This window comes from Oryctolagus cuniculus, chromosome 6 (genome assembly GCF_964237555.1).
Source record: "Oryctolagus cuniculus chromosome 6, mOryCun1.1, whole genome shotgun sequence".
NCBI classification, from domain to species: domain Eukaryota; kingdom Metazoa; phylum Chordata; class Mammalia; order Lagomorpha; family Leporidae; genus Oryctolagus; species Oryctolagus cuniculus.
The window spans coordinates 26,243,065-26,265,829 of record NC_091437.1 but is presented as its reverse complement, the minus strand read 5'-3'; the positions used below and the strand labels follow the sequence as shown (position 1 = coordinate 26,265,829).

At 55.4% G+C, this 22,765-nt stretch overlaps 1 protein-coding gene across 1 annotated transcript; it reads right to left on the bottom strand.

Moving 5' to 3' along the window:
• Window positions 1–7,262: 7,262 nt before the first annotated feature.
• Window positions 7,263–11,007, bottom strand: EGR1 (early growth response 1). Its single transcript, XM_002710239.5, has 2 exons — window positions 10,446–11,007; window positions 7,263–9,796 (listed from the first exon to the last, which is right to left on the bottom strand). Exons 1-2 carry the CDS (start codon window positions 10,747–10,749, stop codon window positions 8,466–8,468), a joined length of 1,635 nt encoding a protein of 544 aa, XP_002710285.4. The 5' UTR covers window positions 10,750–11,007; the 3' UTR covers window positions 7,263–8,465.
• Window positions 11,008–22,765: the final 11,758 nt, after the last annotated feature.

Below are 22,765 nucleotides of genomic sequence, written 5' to 3'. Positions count from 1 at the left end.
TTTCTTTCTTTTAATGTGTGGAAAAGGAAGACACTTAATATTTTCACCATGAATGCATGTTACATTTTGTAGTAAAAAAAAACAATTGTATTATCCTCCCAAGGAAGAATAAGGTAATCAGCATTCCTTTCTCTGCAAGCAGATGGAGAGACTGATGCCCCCGGATGGGTAACATAAACACTTGCTTTGGGGTAGGTGCTGTGGTGCAGCAGTTCAGTTGCCGCTTGGGATGCTCACATCCCATATCAGGGTGGTGACTGGAGTCTCCGCTGCGCCACACTTGCCATTCTGGCTCCCTGCTAATGCTGCCTGGGAAGGCAACAGATATTTGGCCCAAGTGCTTAGGCTCCTGTCACCCACATAGGAGCCTGGAATGGAGTTCTTGGCTGCTGGCTTCAGCCTGGCCCCATCCTGGCTGTGGTGGACATTTGGGGAATGAACCAGCAAATGGAAGCGTTCTTGCTCTTGCTGCCTCTTGTTTGTCTCTCTCCCTCTTTCTGTTTTCCTGCCTTTTAAATGATGAGAATAAATAAACAAAATTTTTTGAAAATAAAACTTACTTCATGAAGGCTGACAGTGGGCCTGAGAAGGCCCAAAGGGTTCCTAGGTAGAACCAAGGCACATCTGAGAAGCAAGTTCTAAGGACTTTGATCATTTCATGAGCCGAGAGTGAAATGTGGCTCTGATGAGAATGAATGATGGCTCTGAGGACACAGCAGTCCCAGGGGCGTCACCACCAATCCGAGGTGACAAAATCGGTTCTCAGGCTGCTGTGATGAACTCAGAAGCGGTCTCCACTTGAGAATTTCTGCTTTGCGGGCACTTGAGGATGATAGAAGTTGTGTTGGTGTGGTTAAGAACACAGCCCTCGCTGGTCTGAGGTTACCAAGGGACCAAGTCAGCTGGGTCTGAGGAGCAGCGTGGATGGGCGGGTGGTGCTGAGGCGGCTATAAACCGGTTCTGGTCAGGCAGCTGGCGGGGAAGCGCTGTGTGTGAGAAGCCCTTCAGAGGGAATTCAAAGTTAGTCTGAAGGAGATTCAAAAGTGGTTGGCCAGACTAGAGCGGTTTAGTTCTTCCTTCTCCCAGACACCCCCCAGATTGCCAGACCCAGCCACTCACAGCAGGAGCTCCACTGACTGTTCAATGGAGGAGGAGCAGTTGGTTCTCTGGAACACACAACCCCAACCCCCCCCCAACCCCCCCACCCCTCCCCCCCCCACCCCCGTTCTAGGATGCAAAGTGGATTCTGAGGAGAAGCGCGCATCTGAGGAGGCTGAGACGGTTTCGTCGAGGAGGGCTCCCGCTGCCGGTTCAGCGGAAACGGCAGCATCTGGGTTTGCCTGGGAGCTGACAGAGCACCTGGGCCCGCTGGGCAGCCTGGTTTACCCGGGGAACAAGGGACGTCAGGACAGGTTCATTTCTACCCGCAAGACTCCCCCAGGTTTCTTGAGTCCCTTCCTTCAAAACGAGCCTCTAGAGAGAATCTTAGGAGGGCCTCACCGCCCACTACTCCAGGATTAGTTCTGTGGCCTTCAGTTCGGCAACTAGCCGGGGTCTGAGCAGGCTCCTGAGCAGACAGCTGGTCAGCAGACAGGGCCTAGGGGTCACCCCAGAGGTGGAGGAAAGGCAGATAAGATGGGAGGAAAGCTGGGGCCCACCTGGAGAATGGGCGGAAAGACAGGAAGGAAAGGATAATTCTTTTTACGTTTGTAGCTGTTTTCTTTTTATTTGAAAGTCAGAGACAGAAATACACAAAGAGAGAGTTTCCATCTGCTTGTTCACTTCCCAAATGCCTGCAACAGGCAAGGCTGGGCCAAGCTAAAGCCAGGCGCCAAGAACTCTATTTGTTCTTAAGCCATTGCTTGCTGCCTCCCAGGGTGTGCATTAACAGGAAGCCGCAGTGGAGAGTGGAGCCAGGACACAAACCCAGGCATGTCACCTGATATGGGATTGGGGTGGGGGGCACCTAAGTGGCCACTTAACCACCGTGCAGAATGCCCACCCTCTCCTCTTCCTCTTTTTTTTTTTTTTTTTTAATTTTTATCTTTAGGGGCCGGCATTGCAGCACAGCAGATAAAACTGCCACATATGACACCAGAATCCCATATGGGCTCCAGTTCAAGACCCAGCTGATCCACTTTTTCTTTTTTTAAAGACTTATTTGAAAGAGTTAAAGAGTGAGAGAGAGATATTCCATCTGCTGGTCCACTCTCCAAATGATCACAATAGCCAGAGCTGAGCGAAGCCAGGAGCCAGAGCGTTTTCCGGGTCTCCCACATGGGTGCAGGGTCCCAAGGACTTGGGCCATCCTCCACTGCTTTCCCAGGCCATAGCAGAGAGCTGGATTGGAAGTGGAGCAGTCTAAACTAGAACCAGCACCTATATGGGATACCAGTGCTTCAGGCCAGGGCTTTAACCCACTGAGCCACAGCACTGGCCCCTGCTCCACTTCTGATCCAGCTCCCTGCTGATGGCCTGGGAAAAGCAGTGGAACATGGCCCAAGTGACTGGGCCGCTGCACCCATGTGGGAGACCTGGCTCTTGGCTTCAGATCGGCTCAACCCCAGTAGCCATTTGGAGAGTGAACCAGAGGATGAAAGATCTCTCTCTCTGTCACTTCCTCTCTGTGTATAACTCTGATTTTCAAATAAATAAATAAATCTTAAAAAAAATTTTTATCTTTAACTGGTACCTAAAAATTATACATATTTATGAGGTCTGATGAGATGTTTCCATCCCTATCTATACTGTGCAATGCTCAGTTCCCTTCCTCTTTTTTTGGGGATGGCAGCTATTCAGTCCCTGGCCACTCTGGGCCATGTGCCTTTCTTCCTTAACAAAGTATCATCAAGGCCATATGTACGTCTGCGGAGCTTCGTAGATAATGAGAATATACATTGCTTAGCCCAGACATCTCATTACCAGGAAGATATAAACAAACAAACATCTCATTACCAGGAAGATATAAACAAACAAGAGAGAGTTTGGAGTACAGTAATAAAAATGATATTTTATATATACAGAGGCTGGCTCTGTTTACTCAAGGAGAGATGAAAGAAGCAAATCTTTTAGGAGGCTGGACCCTGACTGGAGAGGGGTAGCAGGGGGCAGGAACACATGGGTGATTGTAGTTTCAAAGGTGAGGGAAGTGAATAAATGAGAATATGGTAGAAGAAGGTACCGGCAGGTGGAAGGAGCATTTGGAGTAAGTGGGGATCATCCACACAGAGCCTTGTATCCAAAACTTCACAGCAGCTTTATGTGTTAACAGTCCTAAAAGGGAACTGACCCCAATAGCCTTCCACAGGGAAAAAAAAAAAAAAGAAAAAGATAAACAGATTGTGGTGGAGCCGGAGACTGGAAGAACACTCAGTAGTAGAAGGGAATAACTATTTGTACACACAACAACATGAATGAATCTCAACAGAAAGATGCTAAGTGAAAGCAGTTAGAACCAATAGGCACCTACTGCACACGAGTCCGCTTATAAGAAACTCTAGAATCTGCCAACAGATCTACAGTGATGGAAAGCAGATGGGTGGCTTCCTGGGGACAGGAGTGGAAGGAGTTCCAAGCTGCATGGGGAAATTTTTAGAGGCAATGGATATGTTTACTGCTTTAATTGTGGTGGGGGTTTCACCTGTTTGTATATGTGTGAGGACTCATCACATTGTGCAGTTTATACAGTTTATTGTACCACAATAGAGTGGCAATAGTGTTTTTTAAAACTCTAAGTGATTATGAGAATAGCTTGATGGATAGATCTACCCCCAAAGGGAGATGAGATAGATTTAAAGGATCTGAGAAACTGAGTCATCAGTTTGACCTAAGAGATCATCTCAAGCAGGTGTAGCTGCAAAAGTCCTAGTGATGAGGAAAGAGGGATAGGGGAAAAACACCTCTCAAGTGCAGGGTCAGATGTGCTGCTCGGGTGTGGAAATCGTGGGTACCCACAGGTCTCTCATTAAAATGTTCAAATGTTGTTTGCTTGACATCTGATTCTTTTAAACTTGGCCTTATTTTCCTTAGAACCCCAGGATCTCACTCTACCCAATGTCTTCCCTCTCAAACTGCACTAAGTACGGCATGAAACATGAAAAACAGATAGGAATGGGGGCCGGTGTTGTGGCACAGTGGGTAAAGCTGCTGCCTGCAGCACTGGCATCCCATATGGATGCTGGTTTGAGTCCTGGATGCCCCACTTCTGATCCAGCTCCCTGCTGATGGCCTGGGAAAAGTAGTGGAAGGTGGCCCAAGTGTCTGGGCTCCTACATCCACATCCACGTGAGAGAACTGGAAGAAGTTTCTGGCTCCTGGCTTCAGCCTGGCCCAGGGCTAGCTGTTGTGGCCATCTGGGAGGGGTGACCCTGGAAGATCACTCTCCCTCTCTCCCTCTCTTTGTAACTCTCACTTTCAGATAGATAAATAAATCTAAAAAAAAAAAAGCTGGGGAAAGGAGGGGAGGCAGGGCAAGGAATGCCTCTGACCCTGTAGTATACATACCTGGCTCCTTTTTTTGCGAGGGGCTGTCCACTTGGGAGGGGGTAGAGGGAAGAGCACAGCAAACCCCCCGCCTCACAGCCAGGCTAGGCTCCACCTCCCTGAGTGCTCAGAATCCTTCAGAACAGATGAGACTGAACAGTCCTGAAATTCAAGCAAAAAGAGCACCTTTCAGGTACCAGGAAGAAGAATGGAGGCTCCTTAGGATCTAGCTAACCCATCCTTAGTCAGCTGAGTTTCCTCTCTCTCTCCCCTCTTCAGTCCTGCTGGCTTTGTCCTTCCTCACATTCCTGAAGCCCTAGGTGGCATCCCCAGGCAGCGGTCAATTGTTCAAGCCCCTTTCCAAGCCCCAACCTTTATGATGATGACAGCTCTTATCAGCGCTGCCCCCCCACACACACACAGGAGCAGGGGTGAGTCTTCAGGACCAGAAAATGGAGCAATTTTTTGAGTTGTGCCCCATTTCAGCCATGCAAAATTTAGAATTTCAGAGCCTCAAGAAACCCTGGTGGTGGTAATAATAAAACTTAGCTAACAAGCTTGGCACACTTCCTCTACAAGCCACCTGCCTTGGAGCAGCCTTGATGCCAAGGTTGGCTCCAGGACCACATCCAGATGCAGGGTGTCCACAGGATGCTCTGGACGTGGACCTGGGAATCTCCTAATGTGCTATGGCAGATGAGACCCTGTGCTCTGAAGGAACAGAGTCTCCTTGCACCTTCCTTCATGTCTTATTTTTGCCATGTTCTGCCTCTTGAGAGTCTGGGGTGAGGAACTCCAAAGAATGTGTAACAGGCAGAGACTTGTGTTCTTTGGCCCAGAGTGAGGTGGGGAGGAGGGGTAGGTGAAGCTGAGAAGAGGTGCACCAGCATAAACAGTGTCCTATGAGGACCTGGCAAGTTCACCAGGAGGCACCCAGGGCGGGGCCTTTGCTAGAAGGGGTGCCTGTTTCACCCCTGTTCCAGGCTGAAGAGTTGTCACGGGAAAGGGCGGAGAGCAAAAGAGGTCATGAGGGAGAAAGCTAGAATGTAAGAGAAAGAATGGAGCTGATGCCAAGGGTTATTGGAATTCTCCTAGCCCAAGGAGGTGTGGTGAGAACCTGGGAGACCCTCAGAGGGAGACAGGGTGGAGGGGTTCTAGGGCCCAATAACTGCGGTGGGCAGAGAGAATACTTCATTGTCTCTGATTTTAGGGGTCAGACACTGGGAGGGAGAGCCAAGGTTTAGGAATCCCAGGATATCAAAGCTTTCCTTTTTTATTTTTATCTTTCTTCTTTTCTTTCCTTTCCTTTTCTTTATTTGAAAGGCAGAGAGACAGTGAGAGAGAGGGAGAGAGAAGGGGAGACAGACAAAGAAAGAGACAGAGTTCTCATCTGCTAGTTCGCTCCCCAGATGCCTTTGGCTGGGGCAAGCCAAATTTGGAAGCCAGTAATTCAGTCGAAGTCTCCCATGTGGGTGGCAGGGAACCCAGCTACTTGAGCCATCACTTTTTCTCCTAGGGTTCTCATTGGCAGGAAGCTGGAATCAGGATTGGAGCCAGAACTTAACCATCAGGGCTGGGATGTGGGCCTCTTAGCCACCAGGCCAAACACTCATCCCCAAGACACCAAATCTATTGCACGCATCTGTTCAAAGGCCAATGGTGTCCGGCCAGTTCAGAAAAGACACAGACGTCAGGGTTGGAGGTGGCGCTTCCATCCCAGCCATGCTCTTTGGTAGAGACTTAGCCAGCATCCTCCCTGCCTCACATACAAACTTAATCAATCGAGTTGACTCCTATCTATGCTTCCCAACTCAACTTTTCCACGTCTCCTAAGCCCCTAGGTCAGCTGGGTGCCCTTCCCTATGCTCCCACAGAGCCTCACATTTGCCCATGTTATGTAACTTAACACCACGTTGTCATTCCTGGCTTCCATCTCTGTCTCCCTGACCAACAGTCTGAATTCTTGGAATAGAAGCTGTTCTGCCATGGCCAGGTCAAGGCCTCTCAGAGCAGACAGATGCTCACATGCCCATAAGGGTTGTTCCAGCAGTGACAGTGAACACTTCGGGGGCTGGGGCCCAAAGAACCTAGCACCGTCTGCCGCCCACTCAGTGGGGGCAGACTTGGCCTGGTTGGGAACTTGAGACATCAAGCCAGCCTCCTACCCACTCTGCCCCGTGTCCCAGGAAACTGCCAAGGACGACAGTTCCAGCTGGCAAATGATATTTCTCTTCCTGGAAGGATTCTTGGCTTGAGCACTGGCCCTGGCCTCATCTAGGGTTCTTTGATGCCCTCCAGTTGCTGGGGACATGGGGGATGGGCAGTAGAGGCCGAAGGAGCTGTGCTGATTATTATGATTTTCCAGTCCTGTGCTCACCCTATCTCCTCCAAATGCACTTGGCAGGGTTTCCCAACCCTGGGTAGAGGTGGCGGGCAGGCCTAACCAAACAACTGATGCCTGGGAGGTAGTACTGTCTCTGGCCAGACGTGTCCCTTCCCTAACTCTGGGATTTTTTTTTCTTTCCCCTTTAAGCTTTAATCTCCCAAGGTAAAACTGTAGCCCAAAATAACTGAAGAGGAATAGGCCCAGTATCAAGAAGAGGAGACCCCTACTTAGTCCTCATGAGGAATTCACTCCAGCGACACACAGACGGTGACACTGGCTGGAGCATCTTCCTACCTTTAAAGGCCCAGAGTCTTCAGAAAACCTCCACCCCCTGGATGGAGATGCTACTGCTGCACCCTTCCCCCAGCCCAGGAAACACATATCCAATCACAGCTACTTTATTATCCTTTTAATTTTTCTGAAGGCTATACACCACATATCCCATGGGCAATAAAGCGCATTCGATGTGTTTATAGGCCAAACAGTCACTTTGTTTAAGCAAACACAAGTACAAAGTAAAGTAAAACCACAAAATAATGAACTGCATGTTCATAACATACAAAAAAATCGCCGCCTACTCAGTAGGTAACTACAACATTCCAACTCCTGAATATATTTATAAATTTACATTTTCAGTTAAAAAAATAGACTTTTGAGAGTTCAAATTTTGTTTTAGATTTTGTTTCCTTACATTCTGGAGAACCGAGGCTCGGCTCAGCCCTCGTCCTTATTTTGCTCCCAAAGCCTCCCCCGAAATTGTCACTCCCTGCCCCCCTTAAGGCTAGAGGTGAGCATGTCCCTCACAGTTGCACATGTCAAGCCATCAGCCAGGCGCATCACACAAAAGGCACCAAGACGTGAAACTTTTTGAACCGAGAGGACAAAAATAAAACATTTTCCAAAAGCAGAAAAGAAAAACCAAACCATATTTTGCCACATGTGAGAGTACAATCGAGCACTATTTACAGAAAGGTTAACGGAACAACACTCTGACACATGCTCTGATTAATACCGAGGACTGCTGTTTCAAAGAAAGCTTTAAACTTATTGTCACAGCATCATCACAAAATAGAGGATCACCATTGGTTTGCTTGGCTTTTCTTTTTTTTACCCCCCAAAGTGAGGATCTAATTCCAAATAATACAATAGAATATGCAAATTATCTTCACATCAAGAGTACCCCAAGAAAAACAAAACCCATGGCACAGACACTGTACAAGGGTGCAGGGCAGGGCTCTGAGGGGCCCAAAACCCATTTTTGCCAACTTGATTTTCTAGCATCAAAGGGAACAAGGGGTCAGGCGTATGATGGAAATGATACTGAAATGATTTATCCAAAAATCCATGCAAATCAAGTTCTTTGGATAGAGGTGAAGAACTTGGACATGGCTGTTTCAGGCAGCTGAAGTCACAGGGAATGGGAACCGGGGGAAGGGGAAGTGGGCAGAAGGGATTGTAGGCCATTGGACCTTCCACTCTGCAGCAGAGGGAAGCCCCTCCACCATCTGACCTAAGACTCCAGCCACACCCTCCTCTCCTGTCCTTTTAGTCTCTTGTGTTTCTTTCTCTCCCTTCTCCCTTCGTTTCCTCTTTCCCCTTAGCAAATCTCAATTGTCCTGGGAGAAAAGGTCGCCGTCATGTCCGAAAGCCCCGTGGAGGCGCTGAAGGAGCTGGTGACAGCCGAGGAAGGGAAGCTGCTGACCTGGCCGGGGAAAGCGGGAGGCACGGACGAGTACGTGGTGGCCACCGACGGCGAGGGGAAGCCGCTGTGCACCGGGGACGGGTAGGTGGAGGAGCCGGGGGAGGAATAGGAGGTGGGCACCGGGGACGGGTACGAGGTGGCGGCCGGGGACGCGTAAGAGGTAGTGACCGGGGACGGGTAGGAAGAGAGGGAGGCGGCGGCCGAAGAGGCCACGGCACTTTTGTCTGCTTTCTTGTCCTTCTGCCGCAAGTGGATCTTGGTGTGCCTCTTGCGTTCATCGCTCCGTGCAAACTTTCTCCCGCAAATGTCGCAGGCGAAGGGCTTTTCGCCTGTGTGGGTGCGGATGTGGGTAGTGAGGTGGTCGCTGCGGCTGAAGTTGCGCATGCAGATGCGACACTGGAAGGGCTTCTGGCCCGTGTGGATGCGGATGTGGCGGGTGAGCTCGTCGGAGCGCGAGAAGCGGCGGTCGCAGGACTCCACCGGGCAGGCATAGGGGCGCTCGTGCGGCGGCGTCTTGCTAGGCCTGTTGGGGTACTTGCGCATGCGGCTGGGCTTGATGAGCTGCGACTGGTAGGTGGCATTGAGGGCCTTCAGGTCCTGCGAGCCCGACTGGGTGGCAAAGGCCTTGATGGTGGAGAGTGGAGTGAGGGAGGGCTGCTGGGTTCGGCTCTCCAGGCCCTGGAAGGGCTTCTGGTCTGGGGTGCCCAGGCCCAGGTCCCCCTGCTGCTGCGGAAACAGGTAGTCGGGGATCATGGGGACCTGGAAGCCGCCCTTGGCGGCGGGGTAGGCAGGAGGCGGGTACTGGAGCGCCGCGCCCGCCGCACCGGGGAAGGCCTGGCTCTGAGGCTCGGGGAAAATGTCAGCGTTGGGCGTGGGGAAGGTGGGCGCCGCCGAGTAGATGGGGCTGCTGTCGTTGGAGGGCACGGCACAGCTCAGGGGTGGGCTCTGGGAGGCCGAGGATGAGGAGGACGAGGACGAGGAGGAGGCCGAGGCTGAGGAGGCCGCTGGAGACGGCGCCGAGGACGAGGCCGGAGGGTTGGTCATGCTCACGAGGCCACTGACCAGGCTGAAGAGGGGCTCGGGCCACAGGGTGTTGCCACTGTTGGGCGCGGGCTCCAGCGAGAAGCGGCCGGTGTAGGTGATGGGGGGAAGCCGCGTGGTCTGGCTGGGGTAACTGGTCTCCACCAGCGCCTTGTCGCTATTCAGAGAGATGTCGGGGAAAGACTCTGGCAGGAGAGACAGAGGATAGAGGCCCGGTTACCGGACAGCAATCCCTGGCGGACGAGGACGACCCCAGCTGCCAGACAAGAGGTCGCGCGGCCACCACCGACTCCCGAGCTGGTTAATAATTGATAGCAGTCGATTGCAATGTTCCTGGCCCGGCTCCAGCGGCAGGGCCCATTGCAACAACAGCTGACGCAAACACGGAGGATCCCCCTCCACTGCGGCTCCCAGCGCTGCGCAGCGGCGGCTGCGCGGGCGAGGATTCCCGCCGGCACCCCCGCGGCCGCGGCGGGGGCGCGCCCTCGGCCTCGGATGCCGGCCCTTCCTTGGGAACGGGCGGCAGGCAAGGCAAGGCTTTCTGCACGGAGGCGCAGCGCTGCTCAGCAAAACAAGCCCCCCCCCCCCGCAACCCCGCGGCTGCCAGCTCCACCCTCCCACGCAGCTCCGGAGCTCTCCACGCAGAGCCAAAGCTCGCTCCTCTGCGCGCCGCGCGCCGAGGACCAGGGCAGGGGTGTCCCAGGTGTCCCTCTGACCACCTGACCCTGGACACACGAGGAGGAGAAGGGAAACCCCGGTCGCATCCCAAGGCCCCAGAGCACTCCTGCGGGTGAGCGACCGGACGGTAGGACGGTGGCGTAGGCCCCGGCTTACCTGCGGTCAGGTGCTCGTAGGGCTGGTCGCCCGTCTCCCCCTGAGGGTTGAAGGCGCTGCTGCTGCTGCCGCTGCCGCTGCCGCCCCCTCCACCTCCACCGCCCCCGCTGCTGCCGCCGCTGCTGCCGCCGCTGCCCTCTGGAGCCCCGGCGGCCCCGAGGAACTGGGGAGCCCCGTTGCTCAGCAGCAGCATCTCCTCCAGCTTGGGGTAGTTGTCCATGGTGGGCGAATGGGGAAAGGAGCCGAAGGGGTCGGAAATCTGCAGCGGAGACATCAGCTGCATCTCGGCCTTGGCCGCGGCCATCCCGAACCGGCGGGCGGACGGCAGAGCTGGTGTCGGGGCGGGTGCGCGCAGCCCGGGGCCGCCGCTGTCGGGGACACACTCGTGGGGGCCCGGCCCGGTCACATGCGGGGCGCACTGGGGCGAGCGCTGCGGGGTCCCGGCTCGCCCTCGCCGCGGGCGGGCGTGGACGCGGCGCGGTTGCAGAGCTGGGCAGGGGCCGGTCCTGCGGCGGCGGCTGGTGGCGGCTGGCGGCGGCTCCCCAAGTTCTGCGCGCTGGGATCTCTCGCGGCTCCCCGGATCCGCTTCTATTTGAAGGGTCTGTAACAGCACGGGCCCGCCTCCGGCGTGACGTACATGGCCATATTTGGGAAGCAGGAAGCCCTAATATGGCAGGACCGGCCGGGAGGACCCGGAGTGACGTGAAGCCCCCTTTCGGAGAGCTGGGAGCGCCTCCGTCCCGCACCGGGGCCCCGCGCCTGCTCCCGCATCCCGGGCGCCGAGGCTCCGGGGGAGCCCCCGGGCCAGAGCCGCAAGCCCGGGCCTCCCGGACTCCGGCCGCTCCGGAGTTCCCAGCTTGCCCCCGCCCCTTCCCTCCGCCTTCTCCCCTCCTCCCCGCGCCGGAAGCGGCCGGACCATATCTGGCCGCTCCAAATAAGGCTCTGCCCAAATAAGGGCTGTTCCGGCGGGGGATCCTTCCTGCTCCTTATATGGTGTTTCCGGGTCGCTGCCGGTTGCTCCCTCGCTCCCCCCCTCCTCCCCGGGTCCGAGCTGGGAGCCCGAGCGCGCGCGCCGGGGCCAGGGACGCCCGGGTGGGGAGGGCGCGAGGCGCGGAGCGCTGGGCGCGCGGCCGCTCCGGCGGCTCCCGGGCGCGAACTGGGCTGGGGAAAGCCAGACCTGGAGCGGGGGCGAGGGCGAGACGGGCCAGGGTTCTGCGGCCGTCATCCAAGACCCGCCCGCCCACCTCGGGGACCGTGGGAGCGAGCGGGTAGCGGAGGGGAGGAGCGGCTGGGCTGGCGGGGGCAGAGGCCGCCCAGGAGGGGCGGAGCCTTGACCTCGGGCCTGGACCAATGACACGGCCACTTTCCAGGTGTCGCCGTGGAAACTGAGGCCAGGGACGCAGCGCCCCGCGTTTTGGGGACACCGCTTGGCAGTGGGGCGCCTGCTTCCTGGCCACCAGTCGGGGCCTGAGACCCTCAGCGCCACCCAGAACCGAAAACCTGCTCCCTGGTCTCCGTCAGAAAAGTGCACACCTTTGGGGGGGGGGCGGACTGGGGGCCTCGATTGCCCTAGGAGAGACCCGAGTGTGTCCCCAGCGGGAGCTAGTGGTTTGGGGAGGGACGCGGGGGCGCTTCCCCACTTTTACCCAGCCTAGTTGGGGGCGGCGCGGACGCGGCGGGACCTCGAAGAGGGGGCTTCCCTGCGGGATGCCTGGGGACCCCAGGCTTGGCGCGAAGAGAGGACCTGGCGGGAGGCTCGGTGCTGCCCCCTGGAGGTCCCCGCTCCGGCGTCGGCCCCCGGCCCCCGGCCGAGCGGGCTCTTCCGCCGCCTCCACGCTCCCCCTCCCGCCCTGTGCTGGGCGCGCAGCCAAGCCTGGCCGGGGGAGCCTTCGACGCAGTGCGCGCGAACTGAGCAGGCGCCGCGGCCCGGGCTCTCCCTGCAGTCTCCGGGGAGGCGCCGCTGCCGAGGCGCCCAGGCTGCGGGATGACACTCCCCTCCCTGAGCCAGGCCACGGGCGGGGGCGCTGGGCGGAACGCTTCCCCCAGGTCTCCCGGGAGCGAGCGGCGAACAGGGATGCCCTCCCCGCCCCCACCTCGCAACCAAATGCGCACTCCGAAGGAAACAGGGATTCCGGGAAGGGAAGGCTCCTGCTCTCGCTGCAAATCCAGGGAGGTGCTGTTTTTTCTGAATTTAAGAAGAAAGCAGAGAGTGTGTGTGTGTGGAAGGAGGGTGCTGCCAGCCCCAGGAGGGAAGCCCAGGGCCAGGGAAGTTTTAGGGCGATGGATGGAATTCTCTAGGGCTTCATACCTGCGTCTCTACTTCTCCCCACCCCCACATTTTCTTACAAAAATCGACTTAAAGAATCTAGCAATGAACCAGGACTCCCCGATTCTTGAGCACCCCCCCCGCTCATTTGCGTGGGCGAGGCGGAAGGGGGGGCTTTTCCTGCTGCCCACCGAGTTGTCCATTAGGGGCAGGACCCTGTTGCGGTGTGGGACTGCAAGGCAGGGCAGGGTCAGAGAGTTGCTGTCTGAACGCTCGTTTTGCCCCTCCCTGGGGAGGGTGCTTTGGCCACGCTTGCTGTTTATCCCACTTTCTTCTTCTGTAATAAAGGGGATGGCATTGGTGGTTGTGGAGATGAAACCCACAGGAGCTCCCATCTGTGAAATCCCAAAGCCCACATCTGCCTGACAGCTGATGCTGTATCAGTGGCTACTGTTATTTTCGGGGGCTTTGGACTCTGGCATCACCCACAGTTCACACCCCACCCCCATCCCGAGTCTCTAAGGAAACTCCAATGACCCTTTTCTGGAAAACTGTCCAGAAACCAATCCTAACGCAGGGATCTGAGTCCCTACTGCACCATTTCCTACAGCAGATTGTTTTCAACCTTGACAGGTGCAGCAAAATCACCATCTTCCTGAAACTGTGGGTGCTAGAATGGAGTAGGCACCTCATCCTGGGATGCTCCTTGGGCTTTGCGGAACCTCCTCCTCCCCCTCCTCCAGCTAGGGCAAACTGTTGCGGTGTCACTGGACTGTGCAAGCTGACATAAGGTATCTTCAGGTCCTTGTCCAGCTGGGCATGGAAATCCTTGCAGTCCACACCTTTGCTTTTGCGTGCCCACCATCAGTTCCCCTTTATTTTCTTAACTGTTCCTAGGACGGTAACTTCTTTAGGGGAACCACCGCAATCCATGGGCTGGGGGACCATACCCTCACCCTAGGTCTTAGAGGAGCTTGTAGCCCAGGCCTGGCCATCCATCTAGGATGCTCCTCCAGCTAGGAGCACGTTTTCTCCCTGGCCACAGGGTTGGGCACAGGACCTCAGCCAAGCCAATGAGAATCATCCTGGGGCTTTTTCTAGAGCTCTTGGGAAAAAGGAATTCTCATCCCCAGTTAGCAGTACACCAGTAGATTTACTGCTGGAGGGGGAGTACTGCCTGAGAAAGAGCCAGTGAGGGAAAGTCGGAGAGAAGACACAGAGCGTAAGCCCCTAGATTCCGCTTGGGCTTTTTGTTAGGCTGATGAATTCCCTTTTTGATAAAGTAACGCAGCCTCAGTTCAGCTTCTGTTGCTCATAACACAACAGGTTCCGACGAATGCACCTGTTAGCAACAGCAGCACCAACTTTCTGTTGCTTGCCATGAGGGCTTCTCACAGGTAAGGTCTGGGAATCACACCTACAGCAGAGCCTCTAAGGAGCTTGCAGTTGGGTGAATGGGAGCCCCGGGGTCTGTGTTTAAAGAGCTTGGGAAAGAAGAGGCCCCGTTAGCCAGCGAAAGTCAGAGATGCAACAGGGCACAAGAATGAGAGGAGGGCAGGGACCATGATGAGAGTCTAGAGGAGAGTGAACTTGGGGAGCACCGACTTGGGGGAAGGGGAGAAGCTATTTCAGGCTAGGATGAGTGAAAGTGAGAGAATGGGCTGCAGCAGACAGGGTTCCTGTTTGGAGGTAGCAGAAGGGAGGGTTAAAGAAAACTTTGATTCTTCCCAAAAAGGTTCATTGGTGGCAGCTGCTCCTATCAGGTGCAGGGCTGTGTCTCAGGGATTGCAAAGAGCATTAGCCCTTGGGGAAACTCATTCACTGGCTGGCGTAGGCAGAAGTAAACAAGACGCAAATAAAAAGAGTAATTTCAGATTATGGAACGCAGCTTGCATACCAAGGAGGCGAGGGAAGGCATTTGGAGGAGGTGACATTTATACAGAGACAGAAAAGATGAGAGGACACCGATTCCTCATGGAGGAGTGTGGTGGGGAGAGCATTCGAGGCAAAAGGCACAGCCTTGCCAAGGAAAGAGTTCCTGCTGGGGCCAGCCTAGGGCCTGCCCGGTGTGGGCAGAGCAGCGTCTAGAGCTACACCTCGCTCCACTTCTCCCTTGTCTGCTCTCCTGGCTCATACGAGGAGAAGATGATCTCAGTCCAGGCCAGCCTCTGCAGGGTAAGTCGCGGGAAGGCACCTTCCTCCCAGGAACAGGGGTGGAGGAACTGGTGAGAAGGCAGGCCTGAGGGTCCGCTCCCTAGCCGGGGTTATTCTGTGGCCTGACTTCTCAGCAGAGGAGCTGGGGGCCTCCAGAACATCCCCTTCACCTCTGGTCTGTCTTTGGCCAGTAGCAGCACACTTCTGTCGTCTGCGACTAGGGGAGCAGGGAGGGGTGAAGACATGGTGACAAGGTTTGGCCCCTCCCAAGGCTCCACTGGGGGCTTCTGAGCCTTCAACTTTTAGCCAAGGGCCCAGATGGAAGAACTGGTGTGGGGCCTGTGTGAGCCAGCCTGGAGGTTAGGAAGGCCCCGAGCTTCTCCTGCAGCTGACCAAGGGGTGCTTCAGGCTGTCCTCAGACCCTGCCAGCCAGAGCCCTGGGAAAGGGGGGAGCCCCTCGGTGGCTTTGCTGGCCAGAGCTGCCATCTGCGGTCAGACACTCCTTGCAAGGGGAGAGGACCCCAGGGGAGCCATCATGTCCCGCATAACCAGCCTGGGCTGAGCAGGCTGAACTCCCCGAGGAAAACAAGCCCCTTTTTCCATTGCCACTTCCTCCTCAGCCCTGGCCACGTCAGCACCCACGTGCACAGCTCAGGCCGTGGTTTGCCATGGCTGTGGCGGCCCGGGGCTCAGGAAGTGACTCTCGGGTTCAGTTTGGGGCTCTCGTCACACTTTCCGATGACGGCTGATGGGCCCCACTGGAAACACGGAGGCCTTGGCCTTGAATGGGTCTGGGGGCAGCTCTGCTCCCACTGCAGGGAGGACCTTAAGCGGTGAGAAGAAGCCTGAGGGGCCTAGGCATGGAGTGGGGCAGAAGGGACATGAGAGGGTGGGGAGACAGGGGCAAAGACGGGGATAGAGCTGACATGTGGCACCCTCTCACGTGCTCTGGTGCCAGGGGACAACTCCAGGCCCTAAGACAGAAGGTGGCCCATGCAGAGTGAGACTGAGGCCTGGGCAGACAGGAACGAAGAGGGTGCCCAGGATCCAGGGATGCAGGGGAAAAGACCAGGATTTGGCTGCAGGTGTTGGGGGAGCTGCCTGAGAGAGTTAGGGTATGGCCTGAGGATGGATGACCAGCTAGGTTAGGCCTAACTGGAGGACTCTGGAGCACAGAACTTGTGGTGGTAATAGTCTGTCCCCTTGAGGTTCTGTGAGGAAGGGGGGGTGGCTGGGTGGAGGGAGATGGGCGCTTGGGGGGGGACGTCTGCCCCTCTCTGTCGGCAAGTGCCCTGCTGGTGCAGAAAGAGGCTGCTGTCCTTGGGTGTCCAGTCCTCTCCCAGGTCTCAGGCTGGAGGACAATCTTTGCTGCCCCCACCCCCAGCAGAGTGTGCGGCAAAGCCAGCCGACTGCAGAAATCTCTGGAAGCTCGTTGGGCAGGAGAGGGAGGGGAGTGTTACATAAGAGCCCACTGATGTGCAGGAAGTCGAGAGCTGCCTTTAGATTAGAACAGCAGCGTTTCCACCCAGCCCAGAAAGGCAGCAACAGCAAGGGCGGTTATTTCTGGCCCCTCACCACCGCCCACTGTGGGGCTGCCTTGCTTCTTGGTGGGTGAGCTTGCATTCTGCAGATCGGGTTGGGAGGGGGCGGGAGCGGAGGGAAACCCCTGGGGTTACCCTACTCTGGCGCTGGCCTTCCCTCCCCCTCAACAGACACCAGGATGCTCTCCGTGGTGCGAGCTTCCTCGGGCTTCCTCGGGTTTTCCTCCACCATGGGATGCACTCCCCACTCCTCTGCCCCCCCCCCCCCGCCCCCCGCACATTCACTGTGTGACAGGTGTTTGGCGTCCAAGGCCATTCTTACTCTGATGGGGCTCCAGCCATCCGGCTCCTACCAAGAACTGTTCTCTGGGGTCTGGGAATGAGTCAGGCAGAGCTTTCACTCTGCAGGTTTCTTGAGTGCAGGTGGCTGGGGGAGGCAGATGACACCCAGCAGTTCTCTATCAACATCATCTCTGGTCCAGGCATTCAGGGTACAGAGAAGTAAGGAGGTCCCCCCTCTTACAGCCCAGTGAGGGAGTCAGGTGAGGGAAACAGTGAAGTGGGCTCTCCCACTGAAGTGCTTCCCCAGCAGTCCGAGCTCCAAACTTGCCACTTAGGGATAACTGCAGGAGACTGGGGGTTGGGGAAGGGCAGGTGGGAGACCCACGGGCAACCGTGCCATGGTCCAGGAGAGTGAGATCTGGGTGTGTGAGCGGCACAGCAGCTGCCTCGGGGCCTCCCTCGGGGCCTCGCAGGGACAGGCAGGAAGGCAGCAAGAAGAGTGACTCCCAAATTTGCTGACAGGCAGCTCAGCGCAAAGGAGTATCTGTTCCCCTGGGTACCATGGTGACAGGGTTGGGGGAGGGCCCCCTGTCTTCTTCCTCCTCCAACCACTCTCCTGTGGATTTCCCCCAAATGGGAAGCCTGTTTTAAGACAAAGTCAAATGAGTGAAGAGGCAGCTGGCACCCAGCACCAGGAGGAAGAGCTTCGTCTAGATGATCAGATTGCCAAGGAGCAACAGGAGGAAAGAGGCCCAGCTCCTGTCCCCAGAAGCAGCTGAGACAGTCTGCACTTTGTCCTGGGCAGAGGCAGCACTGCCGTACTGACCAGCAGGCGAAGAAAGGAGGGGGAAGGTCTTTGGGACTTAGAGCAGCCAGTTTTTCCCCAGGGTCCAGTTGTAGAGAGCACTATCATGGCAAATGATGGAGTTTTGTTTATTTTTGTAAGATTTTTTTGTAAGATAAAAGGTTATTTATTTGAAAGGCAGAGTTACAGAGAAGGAGACACACACACACACACACACAATCTTCCATGAACTGGTTCACTATCAACTCTGGTTCACTTTCCAAATGGCGGCAATGGCCAGGGGTGGGCCAGACTGAAGCCAGGGCCTGGGTGCATGGGCCCAAGCACTCAGGCCATCTTCTGCTACTTTCCCAGGCCCATTAGCAGGGACCTGAATCAGAAGTGGAGCAGCTGGGACTCCAGATTGTACTCATATGGGATGCCCACTGCGCCACAGCTCCAGCCCCTTGATGATGATGTCTTTTTTTTTTTTTAACGATTTATTTATTTAATTGAAAGGCAGAGTTACAGAAAGGCAGGGGCAGAGAGAGATAGAAGGGTCTTCCACCCAATGGTTCACTCCCCAGATGGCCCCAACGGCTGGAGCTGTGCCCATCCGAAACCAAGAGCCAGGAGCTTCTTCCGGGTTTCCCACGCCAGTGCAAGGGCTCAAGGACTTGAGCCTTCCATCTTCTACTGCCTTCCCAGGCCATAGCAGAGAGCTGGATTGGAAGTGGGGCAGCCGGGACTCGAACCGGCGCCTATATGGGATGCCGGCACTGCAGGTGGTGGCTTTACCCGCTATGCCACAGTGCTGGCCTTGATTGATGATGATGATGATGATGTCTTTAAGCTAACACTAAACTCAGTGTCTTTTACATTTTAATTTGACTAAAATCTCCACTTAAAATTTATCATTTTAATCATTTTTACAATTCTGTGGCGTTAAGAACATTCACTATTTCCACCATCTGTTACCAGAATTCTCTCATCTTCCAAACAGCAACTTGTACTCACTGAACAATAATTGCCCCTCCGTCCACAAACCTCTGTTGTGGCTCCTGTCTCTGTCAATCCTGTCTCTGTCAATTTGACAGCTCTCAGAAACGCACATGAGTGAAGTCACAAAATGCAGGTCCTTGGGCCTCCTTCCTTGTTTTCCCCTTTGTCAGTATGGCAGTGTGTATCCAAATGCTGGTCCTCGTTAAGGCTGAATAATATTCCATTGTATGTGTGTGCTGCATTTTGCTTATCCATTCATCTACTAGTGGGTAAAGGGCTGCTTCTGCCTTTTGGCTATTGTGTGAATGAGTGACACTGCTGTAAACATCAGTGTGCAAGAATCTGAGGGCTCATTTTAAGTCAATATCTATAGATACTAACCTACAGCTATAGCTAGGGGGATTACAGTCAGACTTAGGAAGAACTTCCGCTGTCCTACTACCAGTAGTCAAAGCAGTAACATCTCCCTCCTAGATGGTTTTAATAACCAGAGACTTCTCTGCGTGCCCTAACCCTCCCCTGAGACTTAAGGTAATGCCCTGGAATAGAAAGAGGCTTTAGGGGTCACCCTGGGGCCAGGGCTCTGGGTGTTTTATTTTGAGAGCTGGGTAGTAGGGGTTTTGTGATTTCCTGTTGGGCTCTGGGTGTCTCTGCCATCCCCACCCCAAACTCAGACCCAAGTTTCTTCTTTCCCTGGCAACATCCAGGCTCTCTCACTTTTTCTCTTCCAGGCTAAATTGGGAGTGTGAAGCTGCTCTTCTTCCCAATTTAGCATTTGAATTAAAGTGAGAACTGAATGTGGCTGGAAAGCTGGCTCCCATCTGTGTGTGTGAGAGGAAACTAGGAGAGCAAGTGAGCACGGCTCAGGCTGGGGGAAGTGCAGCGAGGGCAGCCCATCTGAGCAGCTCCAGTCTAGGGCAGACACCATTCTCAGGGGCAGGCAAGCACCGGGCGGAGAGATACTGACCATTGAGGGTTCTTTCAACAGGAGTGGGAGAATGCTGCAGGGGCGCCATTCAGGCATCCTGCAGAAACGTGCCTGGCGTGTGCCAGGCCCCGTGCTACCGTCTGGGCAAACAGTGAACCAGCTGTACTCAACGGCTTTCACCCAGCACTTAGCCTGGCAGGGAAACAGACTAAGAAATAGGCAACAACCAAACAGGGTGATGCTTGCTGTCAGCGGGAAAGGACACATGTGGAGGGGTCTGGAGGGGCATCTGCCAGCTGGGGTGGGGTGGCCCGGGGAGCTGTGTCTGAGCTGAGATCTGAAGCGTATCTAGGAGCTGACCTGGTGGAGAACACACGTGCTTTGGACAGAAGAATCTGTGAGTGCCAAGGTTTGAGTGGACTCGGTTTCTGCAGGCGGGAACTGGGACTGGGTGAGCTGGACTCTAGAGAGCTCAGGAGGGCTCTAGAGCTTCCCCTGCTACCTGTTCCCCACCTCCTCCTCTTCTCCCAGATGACAGTGACCTGCACCAGAGAAGTCTGCTAGGGCTCCAGACAGCCCAGGTGGGGCCTGGAAGGCTGTAGTCGCCTTCTGAGCTGGTCACTTGCAGAACAGGGCCTGGCAGAATGGAGGAAATGGGATGTTGATCTCATTGTGGGAAACCAGGCTGTCCAAGAGGGTCTCTGTTTGGTTCAGCGTATCACCGTGCTTCTCAGGTGGCTGGCTGAGCTGATCTCTGGGGAAACCCTCCTCTTAGCTGACGGGCCGGGACTAACCAGTAATTCTGGCTGAGATTGGAATGGGGCAGAATCTTGAAAAGGAAGCCTCTGTTGGCTTACACAGGAAGAGCCATCTGGGGGTCATGTATTTCCCCACTGGCACTTGAGTTCCCAGTTGACGGGCACAGCCAAGGGATGCAGGTGTAAAACCTGCCATCAATATTTCAAGCAGCATTATTTATTGATCACTCTTCTGGCTGGGACAAAAGCAGAGTGTAATTTATAGGGGATGTAGGCCTGGTGGGGTCAGCTAGGGAAAGAGGTCAGGAAAAGGTTAGGCTGTTCAGGGGCCCCACCACAGGCCCTGGCAAGGACACTTTGGGGTTCCAGGGTCTGCTCTCTCATTTCCACTCCACGGTACATGGGTTATTATAAAGGAAGAGGCAGAGGGCAAGGGAATCTGGAGCAGGCCCAGAACTGCCATGTTGGCCACCGGTAGACCACATCCTAGGAATAGGCCAGTGTGTGCCAGTCTCCCTCTGGACCCAGCCCTCCCCACCCCAGCCCCGGCCCTCTTCATTTCCTGTGGGTCTTTGTCCCCTCATGATCCCCAGATCAGCTCCAGCAGCCTGTCAAGATGCACTTTCAGAAGCCCAGGGTGGGTGCCCTCCCAAGTCGGCCTGGCACTGTCCCAGCTCAGGGTACACCCCGTGCTTTGTGTGCAACAGAGACTGCTTGGAACCCTCAGCTGTCCTGTCCACCCTCAAGGATGCTTTCTTTACCATCTCCAGCTCCAGGGAGAGGAGCACGGGGCACGCTGCTCAACAAACCCTGAGCCACCGCCTGCAGGAGAGAATTGTCCTTGTCTGCCTGCGCCCGTGGATGCCTACATTGGGAGGGAGCTGCGCCATCTAGTGGCCTTTTATCTCCTTGCAGGCTCTGCACCACCCTTGCTGCCTCCTGCCTAGATTTGGGACTTCCTCGCAGACAGGACCCACTCCCAGTGCTGGGACATGTGGTTCCCTCCAGATCCACACAGACCTGACCCAGTTCAGAGAAAGAAAGAAACACTAGGGGAGTTTGGGAGGGAGATGATCATGTATTGGCTGAAATTTAAGGATACTGGAGAAGCCAGCAGGGGCTTTTGGCTTGGAAGTAACCTCAGCCTTCATCCTGGATGCTGACCACAACCCAGCGCTCCAGTCCACCCCCTGTTCCCTCTGCCAGCGCTGCCTCCTTCCAGGTGAGCAATGCTGGACAGAGCTCAGCTGATTTGCAGAGCTGGTGGAGGCTGGATGGAACTGCTGCTGGCTTTCCTTTGACGTCACAGCCTGGAAATCCCATTTTAAGCAGGTTCTCTGGGTGTGGGGCACCACAAGAAAGGGAGGGGGAGCCAGCTGAAGTTGCGCCAGGATTGAAGCTATTCTAGCCAGGAGCCTTGGGCCTGGAGGGCTGCCCAGTATCCCCCAGGAGGCCTACATGCAGAGCTCCAGCCCCCAGCTCCCTGCCCCCAGCCCAAGTAAATACCTTTCAAAGCCTCTGGGGGTCCAGGCACAGATCTAGGACCCTCTACACAGCTGTGGCCACACAATTCTGTTCTCCACTCCCCTGTCCAGGAGAGATGTGCTGAGGCAGAGCCTTCTAGAAGGGCAGGTGGCTCCAGGGCGTGGGGAGACAGTGAGAGGTCCCCTGGACCCAGATGTGTCCCGCTGGCCAGCCTGCTCCCAGGGGCCTTTCCATCCATCCTTTTTGTCACCCTCCGCTCCCTCTCTCTTCCTGCACCACAGGGGGCAGGCCCTGTGCCCACAGTTCTAGAAACCTGCATGTTTCCATGGCAACAGAGCAAGGCGCTTAGCAATCTGAACATGTACCTGTCCACATAGAGAAACCCAAATGTGTACAGAGTGCCTGGCAGTGCTGAACCTCAGTGATCTCCTTAGCCATGATGGTACAAGCACACACCTGAGTGTGAGTGTGAGTGTGTGTGTGTGTGTGTGTGTGTGTGTGATAAGCAGATGAGGTTCAGGTGGACAGTGTCTAATCTGGTTTACTGACCATATGGAACCTCCTAGCATGGGGCTGCTGCATCTTGGTTTCTGGGGATCTCTCTAGAACAAACCTGTTCCTTGGCACCTACTCCTTTCTGATGGAGAAAGGGGCCAATTTCTCGGAGACCAGTGCTGAAGGCAGTGACCTTCAGAAGAGCTGGGAAGAGGGCTGGTTGACCGGAGGACACCAGGGGAGTCTAAAGGGTCATCTCACCTCTTGCCCCTACTTTGACCTCGAGTTCAGGAGGTTTTTAAGTAGATTGGCTCAAGTGTAGCAGGTAGACATGCCCTATGCTACCAGGGAAGAAGAGGAGAGACTGACAAGGGGCATTTTCCAAAACTTGTGGTCCAGAGCCTGGGCCCAGGACCCCAGTCACACCCCTACCCCCATGCTATGCTCGGGACCCTCTGTTTGTGCCCCCAAGGCTGAGCTGCTCTTTCCCTCCCTGCCCCTCCGCTCTTTGCCTCTTTTGACCTCTCTTGTGTCACTGCCACTGCTCCTCTGCCACCCGCTCCCTTCTCCTGGGCCCCAGCTTCTGGGATCTCATCTGCAGCTAACTCTGCTGCTTGGCTCCTGG